This window comes from Anas platyrhynchos, chromosome 2 (assembly GCF_047663525.1).
Source record: "Anas platyrhynchos isolate ZD024472 breed Pekin duck chromosome 2, IASCAAS_PekinDuck_T2T, whole genome shotgun sequence".
In the NCBI taxonomy this organism is placed as follows: Eukaryota; Metazoa; Chordata; class Aves; order Anseriformes; family Anatidae; genus Anas; species Anas platyrhynchos.
Window position 1 is genome coordinate 102,534,059 of NC_092588.1, and position 25,994 is coordinate 102,560,052.

Genomic DNA, 25,994 nt, shown 5'->3' on the forward strand with positions numbered 1-25,994 from the left:
AGACTAGAAGACCCCTTCTTCTTAAGGACGTGTGAAAAACTTTGTTTGAAAGAACAAAAATCTCTTTTTTTTTTTTTTTAGTATAGGGTGACATTTAGTTTCAACAGATGAAGGCAAATCATGATGTCAGGAGTAACAAAGCCATGTAACTTGTGATAGCAGACAGATCATCTTTAAAATTACCATCTTTCTAATCAGCACCTTGTAAAACTGATTAAATTTATGACATTAAACTCCAAAAAAAATCTGATGTATCTAAAAAATAACCCTTTTTTAAACTAATCAATTAAAACCCCAAGAAAGGACTGTAGCCTCACAGAGTCCACCACGTTTTGATTCACAGACTTTTACAGAGTGATAAAAGCTTCAAAGATGTTCTCTTCATTAATGTAAGGCTGGTTTGAGCTTCCTTCACCTCACTCTGCAGGGCAGAAAATTCACTGAGAAATGGGTAGTCCCTCAGCGCAACAGGGCATAAAATTCATTGCTCCACAGGAGAGGAGCAGATGAAGATTCAGTAACTTACTTGTCAACTGTACTTATCAGTACAAATGAAAATATTTGACTTTTTCAACTTAAGAGAACTGTCCCTTACAGCATACATTTAGCTCTCACAATCCAGTTTAAGAGAATAAAAACATCACTAGCCAGACAGCTCTCCATCCCTCCATCTGGCAAGTCTCTCATATCCCGAAATTAATGCCATACTTGTATCTTTCATCATACTACTTAATTTCACATACTCAAATGCTCCGTGGAACAAGACACTCCCCAGACTAGCACACAGGCTGCTGGCCAGCACAGTGGGTAAGCCTCAGATTAATCATCTGTCAACAGGGGCAATGCTCAGCAAACGGTGACAACAATGTGCCCTTTCTACACTTTCTACATGGAATAATAGCTCTCAAGTCTGGTCATGTACAGCAGACTGCAAAATCAGAGCATGAAAATTACTGCTTTGCTTCCCTTAAGTTCTAATGAAACTCTATCTTAAAAAAAAATATCTATTTTCTTCAGTATATACAGCCTGAATGACTCAGAGTGGGAAGAGAGAGCAGGTGGATGATTATATCTTTTATTTGTTTATGAAGAAACTTCTTTTCTCTACAGATAGAAGTCCCAGTTCCAGATCAAACACGCTTTTCCCACTTTAGAATGAGAAAAAGTACCATAGAATCACAGAATGGGTTGGGTTGGAAGGGACCTTGAAGATCACCTTGTTCCAAGCTCCCTGCCATGGTCAGGGACACCTCCCACCAGACCAGGTTGCCCAAAGCCCCATTCAGCCTGGCCTTGAACACCTCCAGGGATGGGCATCCACAGCTTCTCTGGGCAACCTGTGCCAGGGCCTCACCACCCTCATAGCGAAAAATTTATTCCAAGTATCTAATCTAAACCCTCTTTTAGTTTAAAGCCATTCCCCCTTGTTCTGTCACTATAGTCCCTGACAAAGAGTCCCTCTCCAGCCTTCCTGTAGCCCCCTTTAGGAACTGTCAGTCCACTCTAAGGCCTCCCTGGGGCCTCCTCTTCTCCAGGCTGAACAACCCCAGTTCCCTCAGCCTCTCTTCACAGGAGAGGTGCTCCAGCCCTCCGATCAGTCTCATGGCTCTCCTCTGGACTCATTCCAAAAAAGAAAAAGATGTAATTATTCAGAGCTGACAAAAAGACAATATACATAAAGTGTCTCAGGGGAAGTGACGTGGCTTCAATAATCTGTATCACGTTATTATTTGTCTGTTTTAACTTCAGTGCTTTTAACTAGGAGTTAGGCACTTGCAGCTTCCCCTCCCTGGAGGGCAACGTATCAAGATGGTAATGTATCATGACCCCAACAAATGCTCTATTAAAACAGCACAATGACTCTCAAATGGAAAACACATTTCTGCCTGTGAAATCTCAGTTTTAAATATAACTCACTTTTTTTTTTTTAAATTCACTTCTAGAAACAAATGGCCTGGCAGGGATCCAGTGCCACTCTCTGCCTTGCAAACACCCAAACCCCTTCGGCACATCGAGGCTGGTGTAAAGGCCAGGTCAGCCAGTGGTGTGGAGGCGTGCAGCTGTGATGACAAACCCACCACCCAGGAGGCACTCGACTTACTGAGGTTCCACTTGAGGCCAGTGGTGGTGACACTGTCACAGGGGTTCCCAACAGGGATGAGGCCGCACCAGGCACCTTCCAGTCCCGTGTCTACTCGTAGCTTGTGTTTGCCCTGCAATGCAGAAAGGCCCCAGGTCAGTGCAGAGTAACACGCTTACACAGAGTTAACAACAGCCAAGTGAACTTTTTTTTTTTTTTTTTTGGACATCTAAGGGAAATTCAACTTGTATCCATCATTATGGCACATATGAAAAGTGACAGCTGTTAATGACAACAGGTTTGTGGCCAAGCTTTTGCAAAGTACTCAAAGACCCCAGGTGAACATCTTCCATATATCAGCATATAAACACTCCCAGTGAAGAGCAGATAGTGGAAATCTTCCACAGAATGGAGAGAAAAAGCTAGATTTCAGAGTCCTGGCAGTTTTTATTTCAAGAAACTAATTTGTTTATTATGACTAGCTACAATAGCAGATGAAAAAAAAATGACAAAATCAGTGGAAAAATCATCCTCTGGTCTTTTCTGCATAGGTAATTCATTCTTTCAAACAAACATGAGCTTCATCTGGAGGAAGGTTAAGATTCATTAGAAATATGGGTTTCTTTGGGGTTTTATTCTCTTGTGGATCCACAGGCAAGTTAAATCCTTGAGCATGTCTTTTGTACACAAATTCTTCATTGCTACAAATAAAATCAGATCTGCCTATTTTTTAATCTACCAAAATAAAAAAAAACAACTCTGAACCCCAGTGCATTATTCAGTGAGTATGTTACTAAGCAAGAAACCAAGGTCTTATAACAAAGGAAAAAAGAAACAGTTGAAGGATAAATCTCATAAATTTCCAAACCAGCAAAAAAACTTTCTCACAGATTTTAATTTGGGGAATGCACTTAAACTTTTTTCTTTGTGTCCTGTCTGCCCTCTCATAGTCTCCTTCCAAATGCCTCTGCAAATATAAAGTCACTAGTTAGAAAGTCAAGACTGGAGGCAAAGTATCTTATTACCGAGATGCTGATATCTGAGGTGTTTGACAGATTCTCCTGTTAATGCCAAATGCATTATGAAGAAACAACTTCAATACATGTCATGCTCTCAGTTAACAAATGAACCTTGGAAAAGCTGTCAATTAGGGAGTATTGGATTGCATAGCTTACGCCTGTTTGATTGTTTGCAGGGCAACATGAAAACCAATCCAATATCATCTATCTTCTCAGGGTGTCCAGCTTCATGTGGTGATGAGCCATGTATTCCTATAGTGGTTGTGAATGGTTGCCTGCCAAATTCAGAGGTGTAACAAATTCAGGCTTGATAACCTTTTAGCTGTGCAATCTGCCATGCTACTTCTTTCTTGCTGTATGGAGAGAGGAGGAACAGGAGAGGAGAAGTACAAGTGCAAGCTCTCTCATAAGGCAATCACAGATATTGTCTATAATGATGCCGCCGATGAAGGAGAGAACAAAGGAGTGGGACTGTCTGTTCTTGATGAATGTACATATTGCTGCTGCTCAGGGTTATCTGAGGAGAAAACTCACTGCATTCATCTATTAAAAAGAGAGGTAAAAGTAACTGGCCCAACAGAGAACCTAATCAAGCTCTGTATTACTCAAACTGTGCCTACCTATTATTAACTTTGCATTTTTCATTTTCTGACATTTTGGCCCCGCTTACTGAATTGAATCCATATCTATAAGAAATTTATGTAGAAATCTGTCTTTCTGTTCTCAAGAAATAAATCTTTAAAACAGAAGATGCCATTATCAGAGGCTTGCCCATATCCATGACTGTATTAAGAGTCTTTCAATATTTGATACTTCCCTAAAATGCCATTTCACGTTTCCTCATGATTATGTGAGAATCTTGACTTTCTTCCCTAATAAGGCCAGTTTCTAGCCCTCAACAGTAATAGTAATTTCAAACTAGGAGCCCGAAGGGCTAAATCCAAGCCAGCAGGTAGGCAGGAATTAAAATATTAAAATGAAGATTATTTTTGTAAAAAAAAAATCCTCTCAGCTGTTAAGCCAGACTCATGGCTTGGGGATTGGTTTACTGTTATTACGCAAGACAGATTTTAAGACCTTTATTTATTTAAAATAAATCAGCAAAGGACCTTATTATTGTTGGGGACAGAAAACGGAAATGATCATTGGGAAAAAAACAGACAAACAAAACAAATGAACTTCTAATTTTTGCCAAAAAAGATTAACAGCTAATGCATTTGTCCAGTAAGGCTCTAAAGTCAAAGCACTGCAAGTCTGCCACACGGTAAATTAGGTGCCCAAGCTTATCTTGGAGTTTGCAAGTACGCATCTTTCAACCACAGAAGATGGAACTGTTATTTGCAGGAGAAAAGGAGGTTCAGAACTTGTAATTTGCAAATACAAGTATTAATTTGTTCTATTTAAATCTCTGTTATTAAAGGAACAATTATATACTGGCACTTAAAAAATAAAACTTTGTTCAGTTTCTGCAGAACTCAAAGTTCCAAAATTAGGATTAAAAAAGAAAACCGAAGTTTGACTAAATAAATCCCTTGCCCTTGCTCAAGTGTTTTGTCTCTGCAGGAGGTAACTGAAATATTTTCACATTTTAACTTAAGAATCAAATATTACCATGTTTGAATGTTACTGGTGATAAAATAATGGCAAATAATACAGCTGCATTGATTTTTATCTTATTAAGTCAGTTTTGAAAAACATTGATCAATCGTCATTATTGATTTTTTTTCTTCGTTTTGTCTGTCATGCCAGGAAATAAAATCAATTTCTAAGTTCAGCAATAAGAATAAAATGTCAGAATATATTTTTAAGAATGCCTCATCCATATAGGTTAAACCTTCTGTTTTGATCCTGATGTCTTCTGTTATAAGAAAGCATTTAAATAGTAGTGGTTAAACACCCCCTCACTCCAACACTTGTTGCTGAGGAAAGACTTAACACCATTGTAGTTGTTCTCTGTCACATCTCATAAGTCAAATTAATAGAAGCCTGATTGCAAACAACTCATATACCTAATGCTACCATATCTGAGCCTGTAACACACTAAAATCCTTAGTCGAAAGCTTGCAAGCTCAAAAGCATGTGAACAATATCAAGAAAAATGCTGATAGATGCTATGCGTGCTCAGGTAGCCTGCTGGCACTTCATGAAAGCATAAAGAAAATGACTTATCCAAGTGCTTTCCAGTCCAAACATATTGCAATAAATGTATACAATAAAATAGATGCCAAGCAAGAAAACACAATGAAAGAGAGAGATAATGGGAGCTGATCTCAGTAGTGCATTCTGAAGGGATCTAAAGGGGAAAAACCTGGAACCTGGCAGGTTAGAGCTGGACACAGAAGAGAGACATCAAGCCAGTTAACAAGATGCTGAGGATCAGTAAGGAGTCAACATTAAATTTAAAAAAAAAAAAAAAGGGAAGGAAGGAAGGAAGGAAGGAAGGAAGGAAGGAAGGAAGGAAGGAAGGAAGGAAGGAAGGAAGGAAGGAAGGAAGGAAGGAAGGAAGGAAGGGAGGAAGGGAGGGAGGGAGAAAAAGGAAAGGAAAGGAAAGGAAAGGAAAGGAAAGGAAAGGAAAGGAAAGGAAAGGAAAGGAAAGGAAAGGAAAGGAAAGGAAAGGAAAGGAAAGGAAAGGAAAGGAAAGGAAAGGAAAGGAAAGGAAAGGAAAGGAAAGGAAAGGAAAGGAAAGGAAAGGAAAGGAAAGGAAAGGAAAGGAAAGGAAAATGAAGGAAAATGAAGGAAGGAAGGAAGGAAGGAAGGAAGGAAGGAAGGAAGGAAGGAAGGAAGGAAGGAAGGAAGGAAGGAAGGAAGGAAGGAAGGAAGGAAGGAAGGAAGGAAGGAAGGAAGGAAGAAAAGATTTTAATAAACAGATCTTGGAAACTGCTGAAGGACTAGGAGAGGTGAAGTGTAATGAGGAAGGAAAAGGAACCAGTCACACGATTAGAGGACAAAACAACCTTACTCCAATTTTCAGGCTGCCCTGGTAGTTTGTCCCGTAGAAATAAATCTACTGAATAACTTAACTCATAAAAGTCATAAGTGGTGTATTTTCACCTGTGCATACTGTGACATCTGGGGCAATGGAGAAACAGGATTTCTTGAGATCTGACCAACTGGTCTAAGGTACCTCTTGCACTGACTAGATCTTGTTTTCTGTAATCTTTCAATAAAATGACTTTTTATACCATCTTTCTTTCAATGATTACTCTATAGATGGCAGCACACGCTTGAAAACAACAACAACAGCAAAAACCTAAATACAGATGTCATAGTGTTACCTAGGGAAAAGGCAAAAACCACAATCTGTTTTAGTATATAAACATCTGGGTGCAGAAAAAAAAAGTTATTGGATAAAATAATCAAATGGGTAGAAATTAACACCATCACCAAGGACTGCAGCAGATTGGAGGAGGAAAGAATCAAGAATGAAACCAAGGTGAGAACATTTATGTTTAAAATCAAATACCATGATTGGCAATAAAAGAAAAATAAAGTTTCAGAAATATTTCTACTAATCATTAGTTGTGCAGGTGCTTGCCTTAACAATAATGAAAGTTTTTAGGTTGAGATTCTGGGCATGATAAATACAGCTAAGTTTCCCAAATGGATGTATTTAAGAAGACCTATTTTACTGTAACCCTAACACAGTGCCAAGTTACTATTGCATGCTACTCCCAACACATTACCTGAGCCAACAAAACTTTTTGTTACTGTTGAAATAGAAGTATCCTCAGCTCCAGCGAAAACTCAGGTGTCTAAAAGCTCTTGTGTATCGTATCAACAGCTGCTTAAATGAATCAAAAACCCAACAAATTTATTGTACTTTGAAACAATATTTAAAAATTCTGGACCCGATCCTGCTGACACTTCCTATCTTACGTGGGTAGCACTCCTGTACTGAAAAGGATGGACATTTACAATAGAGAGCCCCATTAATCCTACCCTTCAAGAGGAGCACTTCATAAAATGACAATTCTACAGTGAATAAAATCCCAGGCAGTACAGAGAGAATAAATTATAATCATTAATAGACCCAATTAATGAACACATCTGCTACAAACTAATTTATGACAAGGGTGTAGAAAGAAATCCCTGTGGAGGTAAGTGCCACTAAAATGAATAGATTTACTATACCCCGAGGTTATACATTTAAGAGGTTGCAACTGTATATCTAATGTACAAATTATCCACAAAGAGCAGATGATCCCACACTTTTACACATTCACACACTTTTCTCTAAAGGCCTAGTAAAAACCTCCTGAGAGCAAACTTCTCATGTAATCCAAAGATGACATGTTTTAATCGAACACATGAGGTGCATCCTCTGTTTGCCCATTACCTGTTGCAGCAGGAGTAAGTAAAACAACTCTACTTTCTATCTTCCACAGTCTAGCTTACATGACTGACAAGAAAACAGCAATCACAGGTGCAAAAATACAGAAATATATTTCTCTGGAGACGGTAAGCTGTTAAGACTGTCAGCAGCATAGACACTGCTAACACACACACAAATGAAGGGATGAAAACACTTTATCAAGCAAATAAGATATCTGGAAATACAGAAGTTACATTAAAAGGGAGTTTTGGTGGTTTCATTTCTCTTCACAGATGTAACTTAAAGACTGAGAAACGCCATAAATGCTTGTTCCTGTTCAACTCTGAATGCAATTGCAAAGGAATGCTCATTCTATTGAAACTTGTGTTGAAAAAACAGGTGGAATTCTACATTTTCTTCAGTTTGCCATAAACCAATGCAAAGCACACCACAAATGCTGAGTGAAACTGATAATCGACAACGGTCTGGACGTTCTTTACATTCAAACAAGGCTTACACTAGCCAAGTCTGACATTTTATCCTTGAGCTTGTGAATTTGATGCCTTATCCTCAGCAGGCCCATCATTACAGATTTAATTAGCATTTTTAGTGATGCCTTGAAAAAAAATCAGAACCATTTTCCTTATACCCATTTATGAGCGTACAGAGTATAATAGATTGCAGATAAGAGGAAAAAGTAGACAAGCTGCTGAAGATTTCATATTGTCTGTATAATTATTATGCAATGTTGCAGTTAAATTGTCAGTCTAGAGGGGCCTTTACTAAGGAAGGGCACTAATATTCTGTAATTCCTAAGTGATGAAAATTACAGCATGATCTTTCTCACTATCCACTAGTTTATCGTACCTTTAGTGTCACTGCTCATTCTATTCAGATAATCTCTTTTACCTAGGCTACATTCTCTAATGCCAAGGAAAATAAGAGAAGTGTGGGAGTTAATTTAAAACACAGGACACTGTTTACCTAATTTGTGGCAAAAAAACTATTTCTTCTCCATAGCACTGAATTACCAAGTATTGCTGGAAGGCACTTTTATGCTATGTAAAATACACAGGATTTTTATGTGAGTACATGGTTCTACTTCATGATCAAGGAAAATGATCAGTAGGCTATTAGCCACTATCACTAGTTTCTTCCACTCCTCCATCTACATCCATGGGATGCTCATTTTTTTTAATTTTTATTTTTTTAACATGTTGTAAGATCCTGCAAATCAGGAATCCATAAATCCTCTTTTAAACCACAATTTTTTTTAGTAGAACTTATTTCATATTGGGGGTCTTCACATTAGGATTAACAGATTCATAAAGGCCTGTCCTTTGTAATTTCTTCGTTGATGCAAACAAACTACTGGGCAGAGTTCTTTGCATGGAGCAGGAAAACTTTACAAATTCTCTCTTTTTTCTGATTTCTCTCTGTTACTGTCACACTTATCTACAAAAGAAAGAGGCTTGAAGTAGCAAAGCAGGAACTTTTGAGACACAATTCTCAGCACTTCCAGAGATCAAGAGATCTCTGTGCTACAGGAGGGAATTGTTGTTATTATAAAGATATACATTAACCCAGGATAAGAAACCATACCTATTCTTAGTAGATTGGGGAATAGTTTCTGCCTTATACCAGCAGATTTTGAAGAAGAGTTATACCCCAGACCTTGTGCTTGGAATTACTGCTTCTCTCTACACCTGTGAAATTCAAGAACCTGGTTTTCAGGTCAGGAAGAACAAATACAATTAAAGACTCTTCAAGCTGGCCTTTCCTACTTTTTCCCCCCTTCTTTTTTACACCTTCGCCCTATTTTCAGTAGTAGTCAGATGAATATTATTATCTACACACAAATCCATTTTTTTTCTTGGAATAGGTGGTGGGGAGACAGAATACTGTACTATTCTGAACTCTGCTTTCTTCCTTTCTGAGTTGCACTTGTTTGAGAAAGTCTATTTGTGCAGCCTTTTAATAATGGATAGAGTTTCAGTTTCCTTGCATTTCAGTGGGGACTGCACCCACATCATCAGTGACAAATCTGATCCTCAGAATACAGGGGAATATTCACAAGTACACCAAAATCATTCAAAGTAGGCTATCCTGAGTCCTAAATCTTTGACAGTGATATCTTACCATAAACCTGGTATCTTTTCTCACATGACTTTGAAACTCTGAAAGCTGAATGCATCCTTCCAGCACCCCATTTGTCATCAGAGCTATAATTCTGAGAGAGCATCCCAGAAGAGTTATACTGCTATATTTAAAATACTACCAAAGGAGGAAAAAAATGCGCTGTGTAGCAGATAACAAAAGAACAAAATCCCATGTGACATTTATCTTCTGCCTCCCTTGGACCTATGTGGACGACCTCTTGCATCCCCCAAATGAGTGTTCAAAATTATCAACATACTGACAGCACACTCTGCTTCAGCATGACATCCCTTCTTATTTACTGTTTGGGAATGAAATAGAATTTGCACCCATGAAACAGGGGACCACTATAAAACAAGTAATGCTATAGCAAATACAAAGTAATATAATGCAAGAAGGAAAATCTTGACATAAAAACAGAAAATAAGGGTCAAAAGAATGGCACATCACTGTAAAAACAATACACAGCTCACCTTGACAAATACACAGAGGCTGGAACAAGTAATACTGTGAATTTAGGCCATTTGACTCACATACATTGCATTTTCCAGACATAAAAATTTTCAGTCCATTTCACACAACAGCAAGTCAGAAAACATCTTCTAGAAAAGGGGCCGAACCCTCATATAAAACAGAAGTTTAGCTAGGTCAAATCTACTTGCAGCCTGCATTATCAAGATAGAAGAATCTAATTAGGATCTTTTGTGACAAATATATCAAAAAAAAAAACAAAACACAAAAAAACAACACAACATAAACGCAAGCTAAAGAGAAAACATCTGTCCAAATCCTTTAAAAAAATCAAAAGGCTAAGCAATTAATTTCAAGCTACTTAAAGTACTAATAAACCTCAGGAGAACTACAAATTGATGCCTCTTGTTAAATAATACATAATCAAGGATTGTTTGTGGAATTGGGTGCTTTACTCTTGAATACTAGTTTTCCTTTCATTCGAATCTTCCCTGGTTATATCTTCCTCTTGAAGAGCACTGATGTAATTTCATTGCTGCTTCTGTTCCAAGAAGTGAAACACCTTTGATCTAGTAGTAGGAGAAAATTACATTCATGCCATCTAAGATTTCAGAATGAAAACTCTATTGCTTGCCCTACACTGTTACCAGAAGCAACACAATAGAAGTTTGCAGAACCAAAAAAAACCTCTCTGCTAATAGAAAATGCATTGTCTTCCAGCAAATCTCTAAGGCCTACCCCTGGTACGAAAAAGAATTTGAAGGTGTATTTTTGCCCAGTTTTAAAAGAACTAGCCAGTGACCTGGGAACTTGGGGTTGGGAGAGGGCAGTGAAGTTTCCAACAGCAGATACTTAGTATTCTCTGAGGACTAGGTCTCTGTATTTCCACATGTTGATTTTGGATCCTGTAACACTGTAAGCTCACCTCCTCAATTTAAATTATCAACTGTGTAAATGAACAAAATACATTATATGCAGGTGTATTCATTTTCACAGTTTCACTGTATGCTTATCAACATTTTAGCCAAATTTCATCAGGGGTATATATGGATTGAGAATTACTGTATTTAACTGAGCAAACAGTCATCTTCATTATATAAAAAGAACAATGTATGGCTGTGTATGAATGCATTGGTCTGTCCATTTGTCTACGTCTATGTCAACGTCAGGGAAAAAAAGTCTGACCTTGAATAGCAAGCCAAACTCCTTTTATCTAACAATAATTTTTCCTCTTTCTAAAATAAGTGCATGTGCACCCTCCACTATTCCCCACAGAATAAGCCACCGAGTTCATTTATTTTCATCACTTCTTATCGAGATGAAGTGGTCCAGCTTTCCAATACCACAGACTTGTATTTGTATCAGCAGATGTTTCAGCAAAGTCCTGTGGCTGCTGGCTTGGGCTGTGCCCCTGGCTGGTGCCAGCACCTCCGAGTGCCTGGTCCAGCCCTACAGCCAGCAGCAGACTTTTCCCCAGTGCTTCCTTCCCCCTGCCCCCCAGCTTCACTGTGGAGGTGGCAGTGAAAACATAGGCCATAGAACTCTTTACATAGAGCGTAGATGAGTTGCAAATCTTTTTATTTTTTATTTTTTTTATTTTAAGCAGATACAGTATTCCTTTGTATCTCCCCACTCCCCAAATCTGGAAACTGTGAAACATGAAATACAGACAGGAGAGGTAAGAAAAAAATATACAGGACTTTTTATTCAGCACTGAAACAGGCTACTGAATGTTTCAACAGGAAACTTTTACCTATCCATGAAGAAGATATATGTGCAGAGCACCACTTAGTTCAAAGTGATCTGAAAGTGTCTGATGAGAAAGGAAGTTTTGAAATACAACTTTTCTCCTCAAAACACAAGATCCCAATGTTTCTGTTCTGTTTTGATGAATAGGCATCTAAATCAGAACTAATCTTTGTGAGGACTTCACAAAATAACAGCACCAGAAAAAGTTTCTTTAAAGTTTCTTCTGAATAATAATTTCAGACAAGTACAAGTTGAAAACTATATGGAATTTATTGCAATCTTGACCTGAGCCACTAAGTTCCAACACAGGCATCTTTGAAAAGAAATAAATTATAATTTAAATGTGTAACTTGAGACATTGAAACAAGCAGCAATTAATATTTCTGGCTTAAAATAAGAAACCGGTGTGTGGACACTTAGGCATGCACAGGGGATTTGCAGAGGGACCCCTTCCAGAACGAGGGCAAACAGATCACTGCTACTCTACAGCGCTTCTTGCAAATGAGAAGCTCAGGGCAGGATGCTCTTCAGAAAGGCTTTTCTGATAGTGCACTTCATTTCTTCCCTCGTCTCTAACAGCTCTGCTCTGCTCCACTTAGTGAAGTATTATGAATTTACTTTTCAACAACCAGGACTTGAGACAAAGTGCAGAGCAAAGCCTATGATGGGCTGCTGGAAAGACAAAATCACTTCAACCTCCAGATGAAAAGCAACCATGTTGATGGCTGTTTTTGGGCAAGTTTTAGGAAAAGGCACAGACTCTTCCTGACAGACTACCGGAGCTGGAGGCGCCCCTACACAGGTTCATGGGCTGCTGCTGGCTGCATCACGGTAATGTGAGGAGAGTTGGGGCCACAAAACCACCAGCAGCGTTTGCACTGCAGTGCCCAACCCCTCCTTGTCACAGGCTCAACTGATTCTGCACTAGCACAGGGCACTTTCTCACATGAAACAGAAATTGAACCCCTACAATACTGATACATGACAGGAACTGACATCTGACAGGCAGCTGACAATCTCTACAGGAGTTTACAGCCTTTCAGTGGATGGCTCTCTTGTTAACAACAGGCCGCCGTTAATAGCCAACAATCCCCACGTGGCCCGTTAGGAGGACTGTATGTATAATTAGCCCCATTTGTTCTAGCTACAGAGCTGAACGTGGTGGCAGGATGAAACCAGATAAACAGCGCAATGTATTAACAGCATCTCTGGAGACAAAGCATCCATTTGGTGTTTTAATTTATTTATTTCAGATTTTAGGCAGAAACTAAATGGAAGGTGAATAAAGACTTGCAGACTTTGGTCAAAAGTATGTTGATCAGCCATTATGGCCAAGAAATACTATGCATATTAGATAAAAAAGAAATCCCCTCAAGATATATAGAGAAATATGCCCTGTTTTATCAGAGAACAAAAGAGGCATTGCAGATTTCTTTTGGAAGAGAATGGTAGAAGACCTCTTCCTAATCTGGTACACTCTAATGAAACACTAGTTCACAATAACATTAATGCAATTTATAGGTTTTATTTTACTTTAAATAGTTACAAAATTAGCTACTTGAGAGGCACTTGCATGGATAATTGCTGCACACCTGGACTGGCTGAAATGCACTGGGAGGCTTTATATGGTCACTTAGTGGAGGAATATTTAGAGTAATAAATAAGGTAGGCTAATTTGGTTAGCTTTAACATAGGTAATGACAAATAAGTTGGCTACTATGTTCTTTCATTCAACTAGCACTGAAATGTTCTATTCTACAGTATGATTACTAATCCAAATTACTTTCAATATTTGAGCTTAATCTAAATCTAACTACAAAAGGGTTGATGTACATTAGATATTACAAAGAAATTATTCACTCAGCTGGTGGTGAGACACTGGCACAAGTTACCCAGAGAATTTGTGGGTTCCCAATCCCTGGAAGTGTTGAAGAGCAGGCTGAATGGGGCTTTGGGCAACCTGGTCTGGTGAGAGGTGTCCCTGCCCAAGGCATGGGGGCTAGAATTAGATGATCTTTAAGATCTCTTCCAACCCAAACCACTTTGTAATTAATTTTGAAAAGTGTATCTTGTTAAAAAACCCCAAATTGTGTTACTTCAACTTATTTACATGACACAGTAATGTATTTCTTTTCACATAAAGTTCATCATGAATTTAATCTTGTCATCTCAGATTTTACTTTATTATTTTTGCCTGTCTCTCTACAATAAAGAATGAGGTTTGAAAAATAATTTGTTGTGACTACATACAAATGTGAACAACTTGTACATAACATAATCAGCCTCAATCTCCACTTTAGATGAAAATTTTGTAAGCTGTCTTTTTGGGATGCAAGGTAGTAGAATTTCATGTCTGCCTTCTAAATTTGTACAGATTGTTTTACTCCATTTCTCTTTCTGTCTTTTGCTCTTCTTTTGATAGTTTTAGAACAGCATCTTATCAGCCTCAAGGACTAATAGATTCTTGAGATGAGTGTTTTCTGTTAGCTTCCAGAAAACATTACTTCTAACAAAAGTGGGTCATCACTGCCTTATCACCAGCAGTTGGTGAGGAAACCATTTAACCTGCTCATTCATTCTTAGCCACCTGCCTAGGATTCCCTACAGGTTCTGAGAATGCCAAAGAACAGCAGATTTTCATTTCCTATTGTTCAAAGCCTTCTTTTGTCTGTTGATAAAGACACTGTAAAAGCCTATCAAAGTACAAGTTTAACTGTATCATGATTTCCTCTTGCCACATCTTGGCCTTAGGTGCCACACTAGAGTTTAAGTCAAATCCACAAATCTTGAATTTTAGACAAGTAATCTTTCAGTGGTAGAACTGGATATGCAGTCGGTCCTCCACCCTCTTCATGTTCTTCTACCTTGAAGCCTACACTTTGATTTGAAGGGGAAAAAAAGAATGAATAATTCAGATCCTCAAAGTGCTTACCATTGCAAATACAAACATAGCTAGACAACAGAAATGTCACCATTTTACTCTGTTAAGTAAGATTAGAGAATTAAAAGCAAAGTTCTATTGGGGCATCAAAAGTTTTGGGGCAGCAGAACTTATATCAAACAAGAACAAAACTGCTGGCAAACAAAAAATCATAAAGCTTTTGAGAATTTAAATAAAAGTGAGAAGGAAAGCTGACAGGTGCTAAGGAGCATTCAGGTCAGACAAAGACATCTGCCAGGGACATCAGCCACACAAAGGTAACTTTGAATCTGGTAGTGGAGGACAGGACAAAAAATAGGAGTTGAAATGAAGGAGGTGCAAGCTGAAATGGCAGAAGTAATTTCCACAGAGGAAAAAAGTGTGATCACCAAAAGATAACAAAAGAATTAAAAAAAAATAATCTATATATAAAATAGTATATTAGTAGGCTTTTACTATTGGCAATTCATATTGTGTTTACATTAACAGTTTAGATCACTAGCCCCCTTTAAAAAAAAAAAAAAAAAAAGTAAAAAATCAAACCTCTCAACTGTCTCCACTTACTGTGCTTTGATTCACACCGAGCTGGAGCACGCACAGCAAATTTCTTCTGTACGAAACTAAATTGGAAGGTGCTCTTCAGAAGAGGACCTGAAGCACTCCAGCCACTAATAAGCATGTGCAAAATCAGTCCCAGACTAGGACTAGTCTGAAACAAAGCAGCTTGAAAGGTGTGCAGCGTGGACATCAGCCACCACCAAGTATTTCAGCCCTGCAAACCTACTGCTCTTGGTCTGCACTGCTTGCTACCACAGACATAGAATCAGAGCTAGAGATGTAGGAGGTCTGAAAGAAATGTGTTAATAGTTTGAGGGTAGTGTCATCTACCTGCACCTAGAGAGGCAAATGATTATGGTCAGCAAGATTTAGGAAAGCAAATTCTTGATGTCTTGAAACAATTTATGTGATGTCTTTTGCAACAATTTGTAAATACTGTACACTCAGTCTATGAATATTGTGGTTTATCTTAATATGCTTTAAAGAAAAGAGGCAGGCAACAAACATCAGCTCAGGACAAATTCCTCTTGAACAGCTAGCTGGGGACTATTGCAATGTAATGGCAAGATTAACAACTATGAAGATTTTACTTTTTAAACACCAGACAAGAAAAACATTGGCTCAGAGGAAGCCAGAAAAAATTCTGGATCTGAACAGTTTGGTTCTGGTTGCATGGAAAGACATGTCACATCCTGGCAAGTAGACAGGGTCTTTGGAGAAGATATTTGTTGAGGTATCTGCTGAGGATGTTTGAAAAGATAATTCTGCCAACACATCACCAGAGAAGACGAAAGCATGCTATGTGACAGAACTAGAAGCAGCAGTCTGCATGCCAGACTGCTTACAGATTTTTGGTTTTACTGTTAAAATGCAGAGCATATAAGGAGAATTTTTGACCATTATCTTTAAAGCTGGTCACCTCCTGAAAGGAGGAATCACAGGTGCTAAAAGTTAAGTCATCTGTACTGAATCTACTAGCCTTGGAACCAGTCCAGCTGATGTTTGGATCTGCTGGCTCTGCAGAACACAAGACAAGAAGCTAAATCTTGACTAATGCCCAGGAAGCCTACAACTGTTTTAAGGACTAACTGAGCTGGTAAAAAGAAATCAATCAAACAAAAAACCTGTACCCAAAACACTGAAATTTAACTTTCCTAACAGCAAATTTATAAAATCTAGCATTTTGGGACCTGCTTACAAGTTAAAGAACAGAATTCAAGCATTATATTTCTGCTCCATTTGATATTTTATCCTTCTGTGTGTAAACTTCCTGCTTGCTAAAAATAAACATTTAAAATTATTTTATTAGAAAAATAAAAATAAATACAGACAGGAAAAAGCAGCACTGACCCATGGTTAAATGTGTACAAGTTGGCTCCTGTCAAAATTGTGGTTAAACCTGGACATGACTTAGGACATACTACAAAAAATAACAATTATCTTCATAACTACAGGTGTGTATATAATATAATAATAAAATAACTACCATTTACACTGCCCCATGCTGCCACACTATGACTGTAACTAAAAAACTCAAAAATACTCAGATCAAAGAATAAATAAATAGCTTCTTCTTTACTAAACTTTTTCCCCCTTTCTTTCCTCCTTAATTATAACCACACATGACTCTTCATTTTTATCTGGAGAATGAATGGTACTGATTTGCACTGTTCTAGACAGAAACATCTGTTTTCTCTTTAGAATTGTTTAAACATAGGTGTTACAAATAAAGTCAGATAAAGAATAACCAGAAAGTTTAGATCCAAGCTTTCCCCAAGCTTTCAATGTTAAGTGGTAGGATTTTCATCTCCTACGAGGTTTTCATTCCACTGCAAAATGTGGAATTTTGTCACCACAGAAACCTGCTCTTGGACCAGCACAGGAGAAATATCTATTGAAGATATGTAGAGCTACAGCAGTTTTAGAGTAAATTAAGATAACAGACATATTTAAAGGGGTAAAATTTCAGAGTTCATTTTATGCACAAAACCAGAATTCTTATCTTTGTCTTATTTGCTTCTAAACAGTCTTTTTGCCTACCTATGTATGAATATTCCTATAATTTTTAAACACCTACAGCTGCTGATGCTGAGACAAGATCTCTATTACAGACTGCTCTGCAGTTTCCTGAAATGCTGAATTGTCTTCAGTGCAGTTGTCACTCGTAAGAAAAAATCCTGTCTCTGAGGGCCCATCAGCATTTGGAAATCCCAGCTACAAACTTATCATTGGTTCTGTTTTGCAAAGGGGCTAATTTTCCTTATGTCTTTTTTTTAATGTCAAAATTACTAGCTGCTTCACTGCTCATCTGTTTCCTACCTGCTGTCTTTGCAGCTATCAACTGCATAATCCTTAGATTTTTGGTTTGCAAGGTATAATCAGCAGGCAGTTTTCATCAAAGCAGCCAGTGATTTTCTCAAAGGGTTTTTAAAAGTCCAGAGTTTTTTGACTTACCCCATGTCCCCAGAAAACAAAGAAAGAACATGACCTAAACATGAGTTGGTATCCCTACCCTAGAGTTACCACAGGTATATCCCAAGAGAAATAGGTCAGTAATTAAAGTTTCATGTTCAGAACAGTAAGCTTTCTTTTAGGATACTGCATTTTAAACTACTAATGGGTAAAGTTAAAAATTTCATTTTGTTTCCTGGCTTTCTGTGGCTGAGATAGTGGTAAGTCTATTCTAAGTCTGGTAGTTTTGTTTTAAATACTTGGCACTTTGGGGCACAATTTTGAAGCCTGCTCTTCTTTTTTTTTCATTTAGAAGTACATAGACATGCATACCTACAGATGCAATTTAAACATTTTAGACTTGTTGTATCTTATTTCCAGATCTGATGAAATGTTTAAGGAGACAAACATATGTTTGTTTTTAAAATCTGAAGAATCGGAAAGAGCTCTGATTAAACATCTGCCTATTACACATTCTTATGAGCTATTCCAACTATCACTGTATGTAATGCAAGTCTAGACATCTGTTTGTATATAAAACCTGTGGACAACTAGCAATGTGTTTTCTACTGGAAAGGTTGTGTATATGCAACCACACACAACACATTCATCTTCTTCCTCTGCCCAAAAGCAGAAGGGTTTTGTAAATAATTGCCCTCTTTCCTCATATTCCATCATCAGAGGTAGATTCCATTTTTACAGAATCTAAAGTCCTTAAGGCTCTGGCTGTATGGCATAGATCCATCCATATATACGTGTATGTGTACAAACTGTGCTGAAAATATATATATATATTAATAAAATCCTGTTCATAACAACCACATTTTTTTCATATAAAGCACATTTTTAAATACTATTCCCATGATGAAAAGGACAAAAACCTGGCTTAGAAATAAATTATAACATGGCCTAAATTAAAGATAAGATGCTATGCTATATAAGAAACAGAAATTTGTGCCACATCTTGAACCGATTCACTGTACATTAAAGCTTAATCTGAACACAATGTAGATCATACAGTAAACACAGGATGTATGCTAGGTATATATAATTTGAAGTATAGGAGGATATACTGTTCCCAAATCAGGCCACTGATTGATCACATGTACACAGATGAAAGATGAAAAAAGCTGTTTGCTATAGGCACCTGTTTTTTCAACAAGAGGGGAAGGAGGGTCATTTTCTTTCGCTGCAGTAACAAAGGCTTCTGACTTTCATTAAAATATGGGGTGATGGTAAGAAGCTGGACAGCAGCCAAAGATGATGTTCACCGCAGGGATTTATTAAAGATAAGCAAGCCCCAAATTTGAAAGTACTTTCTGCTCCATATGTAAACATAATCTTTATATTCTGTCTCAAGAATTTCTTCTTCACTGCCTGCCTTCACATCATCATGTAAAAATATTTCAAAAACTATTTCCAAAAATGCATAATCACTTAACATTGCCATCTGCCGAGCCAGAAGAAGAAAAAATGTGTTTTGACTTTGTGAACGGAAGATTCTATGTTTCAGTGACTACCACTGTACACCGTAAATGCCCATTAATCAGTCAGCTGATAATGCTTCATTTTCACCATCTCCCCCAAAACCATGTTAATGACTTATGCAGATTACCGGCATGTAGTCTCTCTCAGTTTGCGTGAACAGTACTGCATGCAATTATGCGGCACAAACGAGAACCCAGCAGGCTACAGGCCAAATCTTAGTTTTACTGCAAGGCAACCTTTTACCATAAATTTCAATGACGACAAGATGGGATGATTTTTTTTTTTTTTTTGACTTCCACATACTGATCCAACTATCATGGATTTGAATCACTACCAAAATATGCTGCAGAGGTTTCAGCAAACTTGAAAGAAGGAAGAGGAAATCAATGCATCCTACATCCTTGAAAGTCATTTACATTTCTACTTCTGGCAGTCCCCAGCTAACCCAAATGAGCACTGCTCATTGTTTTTAATTTAAAACACAAATTTCCCACCTTCCAGAAATTCTCACAGGAAACCCTGTATAAATAAGAAAATCAGCTGGCAAGTGCGACAGGTATGTGGCAACCCATTCAATCCCTTTCTGCTTTCAGATTAGCTATTATTAACAAAAGGCAGAGAAAGGCACCACAGGATGCTTTCTTCTGTGGCTGTCTAAAGATCAGCTCCACAATACCTGCCTGATGGGGAGACCTCTCTCACCCCCTCTAAAAAGAGAAAGAAAAAACCCAAACCTACCCTGAGCAACATGAATGACTCTATTCATTCTCATATTCAAACAAGATTATTGGTAATTGCCTCTGCATGCCATGAACGCAGTGCCGCCGATGAACCTTACGCTTCCATGCAGCGTACGGGCCTGCTCCCTCGTTTTCCTCCCTCATGTAAATAACTCTTGACCCTGCGCTCACATTCCTGAGGAAATCTCTTTCCATTGTCTGAAAAACAGCAGGTTCCATAAAACTATAAGCAAGGGAAGTAAGTAAAGTGTCAATCAGCAGATTTAAATTGTACTTGTTGTCAAGGCGATGCAACATCTCTCACCGGCAGTCACGTAGCTTTTGCATATTACATTCACCTCTCACGCAGCACTCCTATGTCTGCCCTCCAGAGCCCAGAAAGGATGAAAGAAGGAGGCAGCCATAATTTTGCCAGCTCACAGCAGTAGCAATAGCAAGGAGGAACAAGCTCTTTACGGAAAAGTTGTGTGTGAGGAGGGGAGGCCTAACTCACACAGTAACTACTAGAACCTGAAGCTCCCTCTCAGGTGATCTCCCTGATAAACACATCACTGATTTTAAACACCAAATCCCACTCCCGTCACCCTGGGACACACCCCAGATGTCCACGCTTTCATGTTCCTCCTAATGAAAAAATAAAATAGAGGGCTCATGAGATTGGGATGTGACTGGGAGTGTGTGGGGGTGTGTTTCCAATTAGACCTCTTCTGTCTTCCAAAGTGAGAGCTCATATTCCTAAATCAGAATAAATACATAATGAAGAAAATCAGATCCTCTTTATACACCAAGCAGAAATAAAAGGACACAAAAAATTCTTTGCTTTTCCCACCAAAGAATTCAACTGACTACCAGTGACTAATGGATAATCAAACGGCATATTGCTGTTTTATGGAAACAGGCCACCTCTTGAACCATCTTTTATTCATTCTTTTGCAGAAGTTGTTTCATTTTGCCTAATTTTGCAGTATTAAAATGAAGGTCAAAAAGGACTGTCTCTTGTCAGTTACGAAGTTATTCAACCGATTCCACTGCATTAATTACAGCCTGTATACTGCCGTGCAAATTATGGTTAAAATAAGAATGAGCGAGAAAAGCCAAATTAGTGTTTGAAATACTCATCTGAAAATAAGATTTCTGCATGCTTTTCTAAGAAAATCATTTTCCAAAATCCATTAGTTTTTTCTTGTAGTGACAAGTAACCAGTCAGCAGTATATTGGTATTTTATTGATGGATACAGCAAAACAACACATAAAAGTATTTTCTGTAGACTCATTTACAGGTTTTTCTCTATGTTTCTTCAGGTGTCATTTCTTTAGTTGATGCCTGTTTCACTTTCAAAGAACTAATATTGGTCTTCAAAAATTTACTTTGATTAAGACATCCTTCCTTTACACTGCAAAAGTTAAGAAATAAATTCACCACTCCAAATTTTTTTTGATCCCTAACACTAGAACCAACTAAATTAAAAAGACGTGCCTCCCCCCAGCTCATGCCCTTGGAAGTACAGATGTAGGTGTCCCAGTTTTACTAACCATTGCAGATGCACTGAAATGTAGAAATTAGCTTTCAATTCAACATACACATACCTTCTCCCTCATGCCCCACACATTTTAAACACCTGACAACAGTTTTATTTCAGGACGGTTAATCATCCATGAGTATTTACTTATAAAAACCTATTTGCAAGAGAACATAACTAGACCATAAAAATTTGCTTTAGGCAGAGACAAGCACAAAACAAAAGTTAACGCTTTTAGTTTCTATCCAGAATAATAAAAAATGTAAGCCATTTGAGCACTCCTAAGCCATTGACACCAGTGGGTCGAGTAAAAATAGCTTTTTACTTTTAAATTAAGTTTTACTTAATAGAGTGTAAAGATACCCAACTGCTTTCATATTTATTTTAGGTCTAAGATGCTTCAGAGAACAGGCAAAGTCTGATAGAAAAGGCCTTTTCTGAGGAGGAAGGGCTCTTATTGCAAAAGGTTCCCTTTTCAGCATCTCACAGACAGAGGTGTCACTGGAAAGAAGTCTGTTGTAGGTCATGTTCCTGTAGCATTTCAGTTGCATACCACTGAAATTTTGGAGGGGCATTTTCAAGCACACTGCATTCACCTGCCTCTCTTCTCACTAACATCAGCGTTAAATTCCCAGGGGCCCAGTGGGAACTAGATAAGTTACACTGGACATTTTTTGAGAAAACATTAACAATGACTAACACATACAACACTGCATAAAAATAGAAGCATTCATTTTTCTAATGCCAACCTCCTTACCCTTCCCCCATGTTTTTCTCTTTCTTTCTTCAGACATACTGACTGACTGCCTAAACTACTGGTTTCCCATTTGGCCTGACAGAAGTATTTGTATATGGCTATAAGAACAGTTATCTTTAGATTCAAATGAATAGAATTTTTCTATTACGTTACAAAACTAATGCTATATGCATTGCTATACAGGATATTTATGTAAATGTGTGATTCTCCACCCAGTCTTTAAAGCTCTTTCCCCATCCATTTCTACCCCAGACTCAAGCCTATCTTCCTAGAGTTCTTTACATTTTTAAGAAACAAAGCAACCACCACAATAAAAAACAGGTAGAAAGAGGTACTTACAAAGTAACATGTATAAAACATTAAACAATCAAAGACTCCTAATCACTGTTGTCAAAGTCTACTGAGCACATAATTTATATATTAGTACACAGACCATTGTTCTCCCACCCTTCTATTCCTCTATTCTCTTTCCTGCCTTCATTTCTTTCTTAATAAAATAACAAAACCAAAACAAAACAAAAACCCTCTGTTCACTCTCCATTACATTTTTACTTTCTTTATCCCCCAAATATTTTTCTATTTGTCCTCTACCTCAAGTGGAACCTTCTGAAAGCAGTTAAACAACATTTGAATTTAGCTATTCATAGTGCAGTAATCGTGTGTATTTAAGCCTACATCAAGTCCTCTTATTCATAAATAAATAAACGAAGAGTAAGAATGGACTTGGACTAAACCTCCAATATGACATTCCCAGAACCTGAGGAAAGTTCAGATCTAACTTTAGAGTTGACCTTCCCTAATCAGCTCCACATATACCTAACAAGTAAATACCATCACACTTTTAGACAAGAGTGATGTGAGAAAGGTATAAAATTTTGAAAAATGCATCAAGAATGAAGAAAAACAAAAGTGCAGATTGGGGACAAACATACAAGTGAATTGAAAAATGTATTTTTTTTCTTGACTACTCAGACTCAGTGCCAGCAATGTCAGTAAGCTTTGCTAAGCTAAGACATGTCAAAGCAATGTTTCTCAGCTTGGCATAACATTTTGACGAGTCTTTTAAGTCCTTAAGCTTTAATGAATATGGAAGCAACAGTAAGAATGCACTATATATACAGTGTGTGTTTGCTGCCTAATAGAATATTATTTTTCCTACCAGGATGTGCTCTGCTTGTAACCTCTCCGAATGTGCCTGGTTAATCTAATGAACTCACAAATGCTCTTAAACTCAATTCTTTATTATTGAGTCCGTGTGGTTTTATTTACCTGTGTACAGAAATGCATCCCTATTTCCTGCTCATCATACATATCAATTGAGAAAGAAAGAAGTCAAATTTGCCCCCATCTGTTTTCAAAAATTGCACTAATCTCATTTTCATCCTTATACTCACACACACAGAAATGAAAGGGCTTATTTCTAGCATTCCTAATACAGAAAATTAAACTAAAGAGGGTTCAGGAGCCATGTTTGATAGCAGGGCCCAGGTAGCTTTTCAAAAAAATGAACTCCTGTGAATGAAGTCTTGTCCCTACAAAGATTCTTCTGGGCAGCACAATTGCAAAAGTGTTTTAGAAAAGTGTGAAATTTCTCATATACATGGACACACAATTTTGAATAGTGCCAAACATTCTCCTTCTTTCCAGTTAACATTTTCATAAACACATGCACTTTCCTGCTGATGCATGAAATATGTCCGTTAGTCCAAGTAATGCCTTAGGTACAAAAAGAGTTAAATGCTGCACAAATACAACTTTAAAAACTTCTACTGAAGAAAATAACAGCACACACAATACTTTGCTGCTACGCATGCATTTCTAGGACAATTGTCTTTGGGATACTCATGTCATAAGCAAATATATTTTTCCCTTTTAAAAATGCATTCAAGTAGATCTTTGAAGAAGACTAAGAGTGTTCTACCTCTGTTGTTTTACAGTTTACAGGAACAGACTCATCTTTGCAATTCTGTCTAGATGAAAGCTATTTTATAAAACACTTACTCAGTTTCTATCTAATTTGTCTTAATATCACAAAATGGGAAAACCCTTTTTAACCAGCAGAAACATTAATCAGTTCAAATGAAGTAGCCTTCAAATAATTCCAATATATATCATTATATTGCTTTTTTCCCCCCCAGTAATAATAAAAATGTGGCAGAAAACACTGTCCCTGAATGACTTATAAGCATATTCTTTCCATCCATCCATCTTATTCCTGAGAGCGTAACAGTTATAACACTATGGTTAATAACTTCCTCTTCAAAAATCGTGTTCCATTTCTGAGAACACATTATGGGTCTATAATGAAATTCAGCAAAATGTTCTTTATTGGATAACATTCAATTTTTAGAACTATGTAATTTTCTCCAGGTATGTAAGAACACACCCACACAGCAGAAAAAATATGAGTTTTGGAAATGGAAAGGTCCTACAGCCAGGGAATCTTACTTTTTCACATGACTTCTTTTATCCTTGTGATAAATTTATAATTGTGCATGCCGACCTACAATCTTCAAAACAAACTTCATTATGTATTACATAGTATAACATATTTAAGTGATTCTTATTCACAGAAACCTCCTCAGCTATTCTGAGATGATGTTGCTTCCATGTAATGTAATAAGCTTTATCTGGCTTCAAACTCTGGCTCTCTTTGGCCCTCACTTATTTTGTTCAGGTCATTCAATTGTAAGGAACAGATTGAGAGCAATTCTGTTTAATTTTAAAAATTAAAAAAAATTTTTAAAAAAGGCTGACGTGCCTTGCAAGACCTCCTCTGTCCCAGGAGATGGAAGAGGTTGTGTCTGTTTTGGGAAACATATTGCTTTGTGATGCAGAGACAGGGTCAGGTAGGAAAAAAGCTCACCCTGCCAGCACACCTCCCTCTGCTTCTGACTCCTCTTGAAGTCTTTCTGTGGTGGCCTCCTCAGCTGGCTATGTCTCCAGCTACCACACATTACTATGCTTTCGCCACAGTGCTTACCCTCCCAGAGAACCTTTTCCGACAGCTTGTATACAAAGGTCTAATGAGAAAGTCCTGCTCTTTCCAACCACAGTTTGCAGTGAGAGACACAGATTATTCAAGTGTTTCCTGCAGTTTTACTGGGAGATAAGTACATACACAAATATTCACTCAGTGAAAGCCTATAAAACTAATGAGAAAAGGAGACACAAATATAACAAGTACAACCTTTTTCTGAACATAGGTTACCTGTGCAACTCACAGTAGATGGTAAGGAATAATCTACTACACACTAGCATGCATTACCTGTGATTTTTCAAATACCGAATTATAAATAGTTGGTGAAAAGCCAGTTTTTATACAGTGTGGTGCATGATTCATGCACTGAGATCTTACCAGAATGTAGAACATTATAAGAAGGCTCAGGGGAGACCTCATTGTACTTTACAATTACCTTAAAGGAAGTTGTAGTGACATGGGGATCGGGCTCTTCTCCCAAGGACCAAGTGACAAGGTGAGGGGAAACAACCTCAATTTGCACCAGGGGAGGTTAAGTTGTATATCAGGAGAAATGCCTTTACTGAAAGGACTGTGTAGTATTGAAATATCCTGCCAAGGGAAGTGGCTGAGTCACCATCCCTGGAGGTCTTCTGGAAGTAGGCAGATGTAGAACTTAGCATGGTTTAGTGCTGGTTTTGTCAGTACGAGGTTAAAGGTTATACTAGATGATCTTAGAGTAGTGTTAAGCATAAGTGTGTGTGTGTGTGTGTGTGTGTGTGTGTATAGGAACCCTTGTAAAAACCTTATGCA

The 25,994-nt window shown here is 37.7% G+C and overlaps 1 protein-coding gene across 8 annotated transcripts in view; it reads right to left on the reverse strand.

The window, feature by feature from the left end:
• TPK1 (thiamin pyrophosphokinase 1) overlaps positions 1-25,994 on the reverse strand; it is a 317,983-nt gene that overhangs the window by 64,396 nt on the left and 227,593 nt on the right. For all 8 annotated transcript variants that reach the window (XR_011806855.1, XM_038174896.2, XM_027451311.3 and 5 more), the window contains one exon: positions 2,102-2,213. Coding sequence is in view for 7 of the 8 variants with exons in the window: in XM_038174896.2 (XP_038030824.1) it covers positions 2,102-2,213 (112 nt within the window). In the remaining variant the exon portion in view is untranslated. The remainder of the gene's footprint in view (positions 1-2,101; positions 2,214-25,994) is intronic.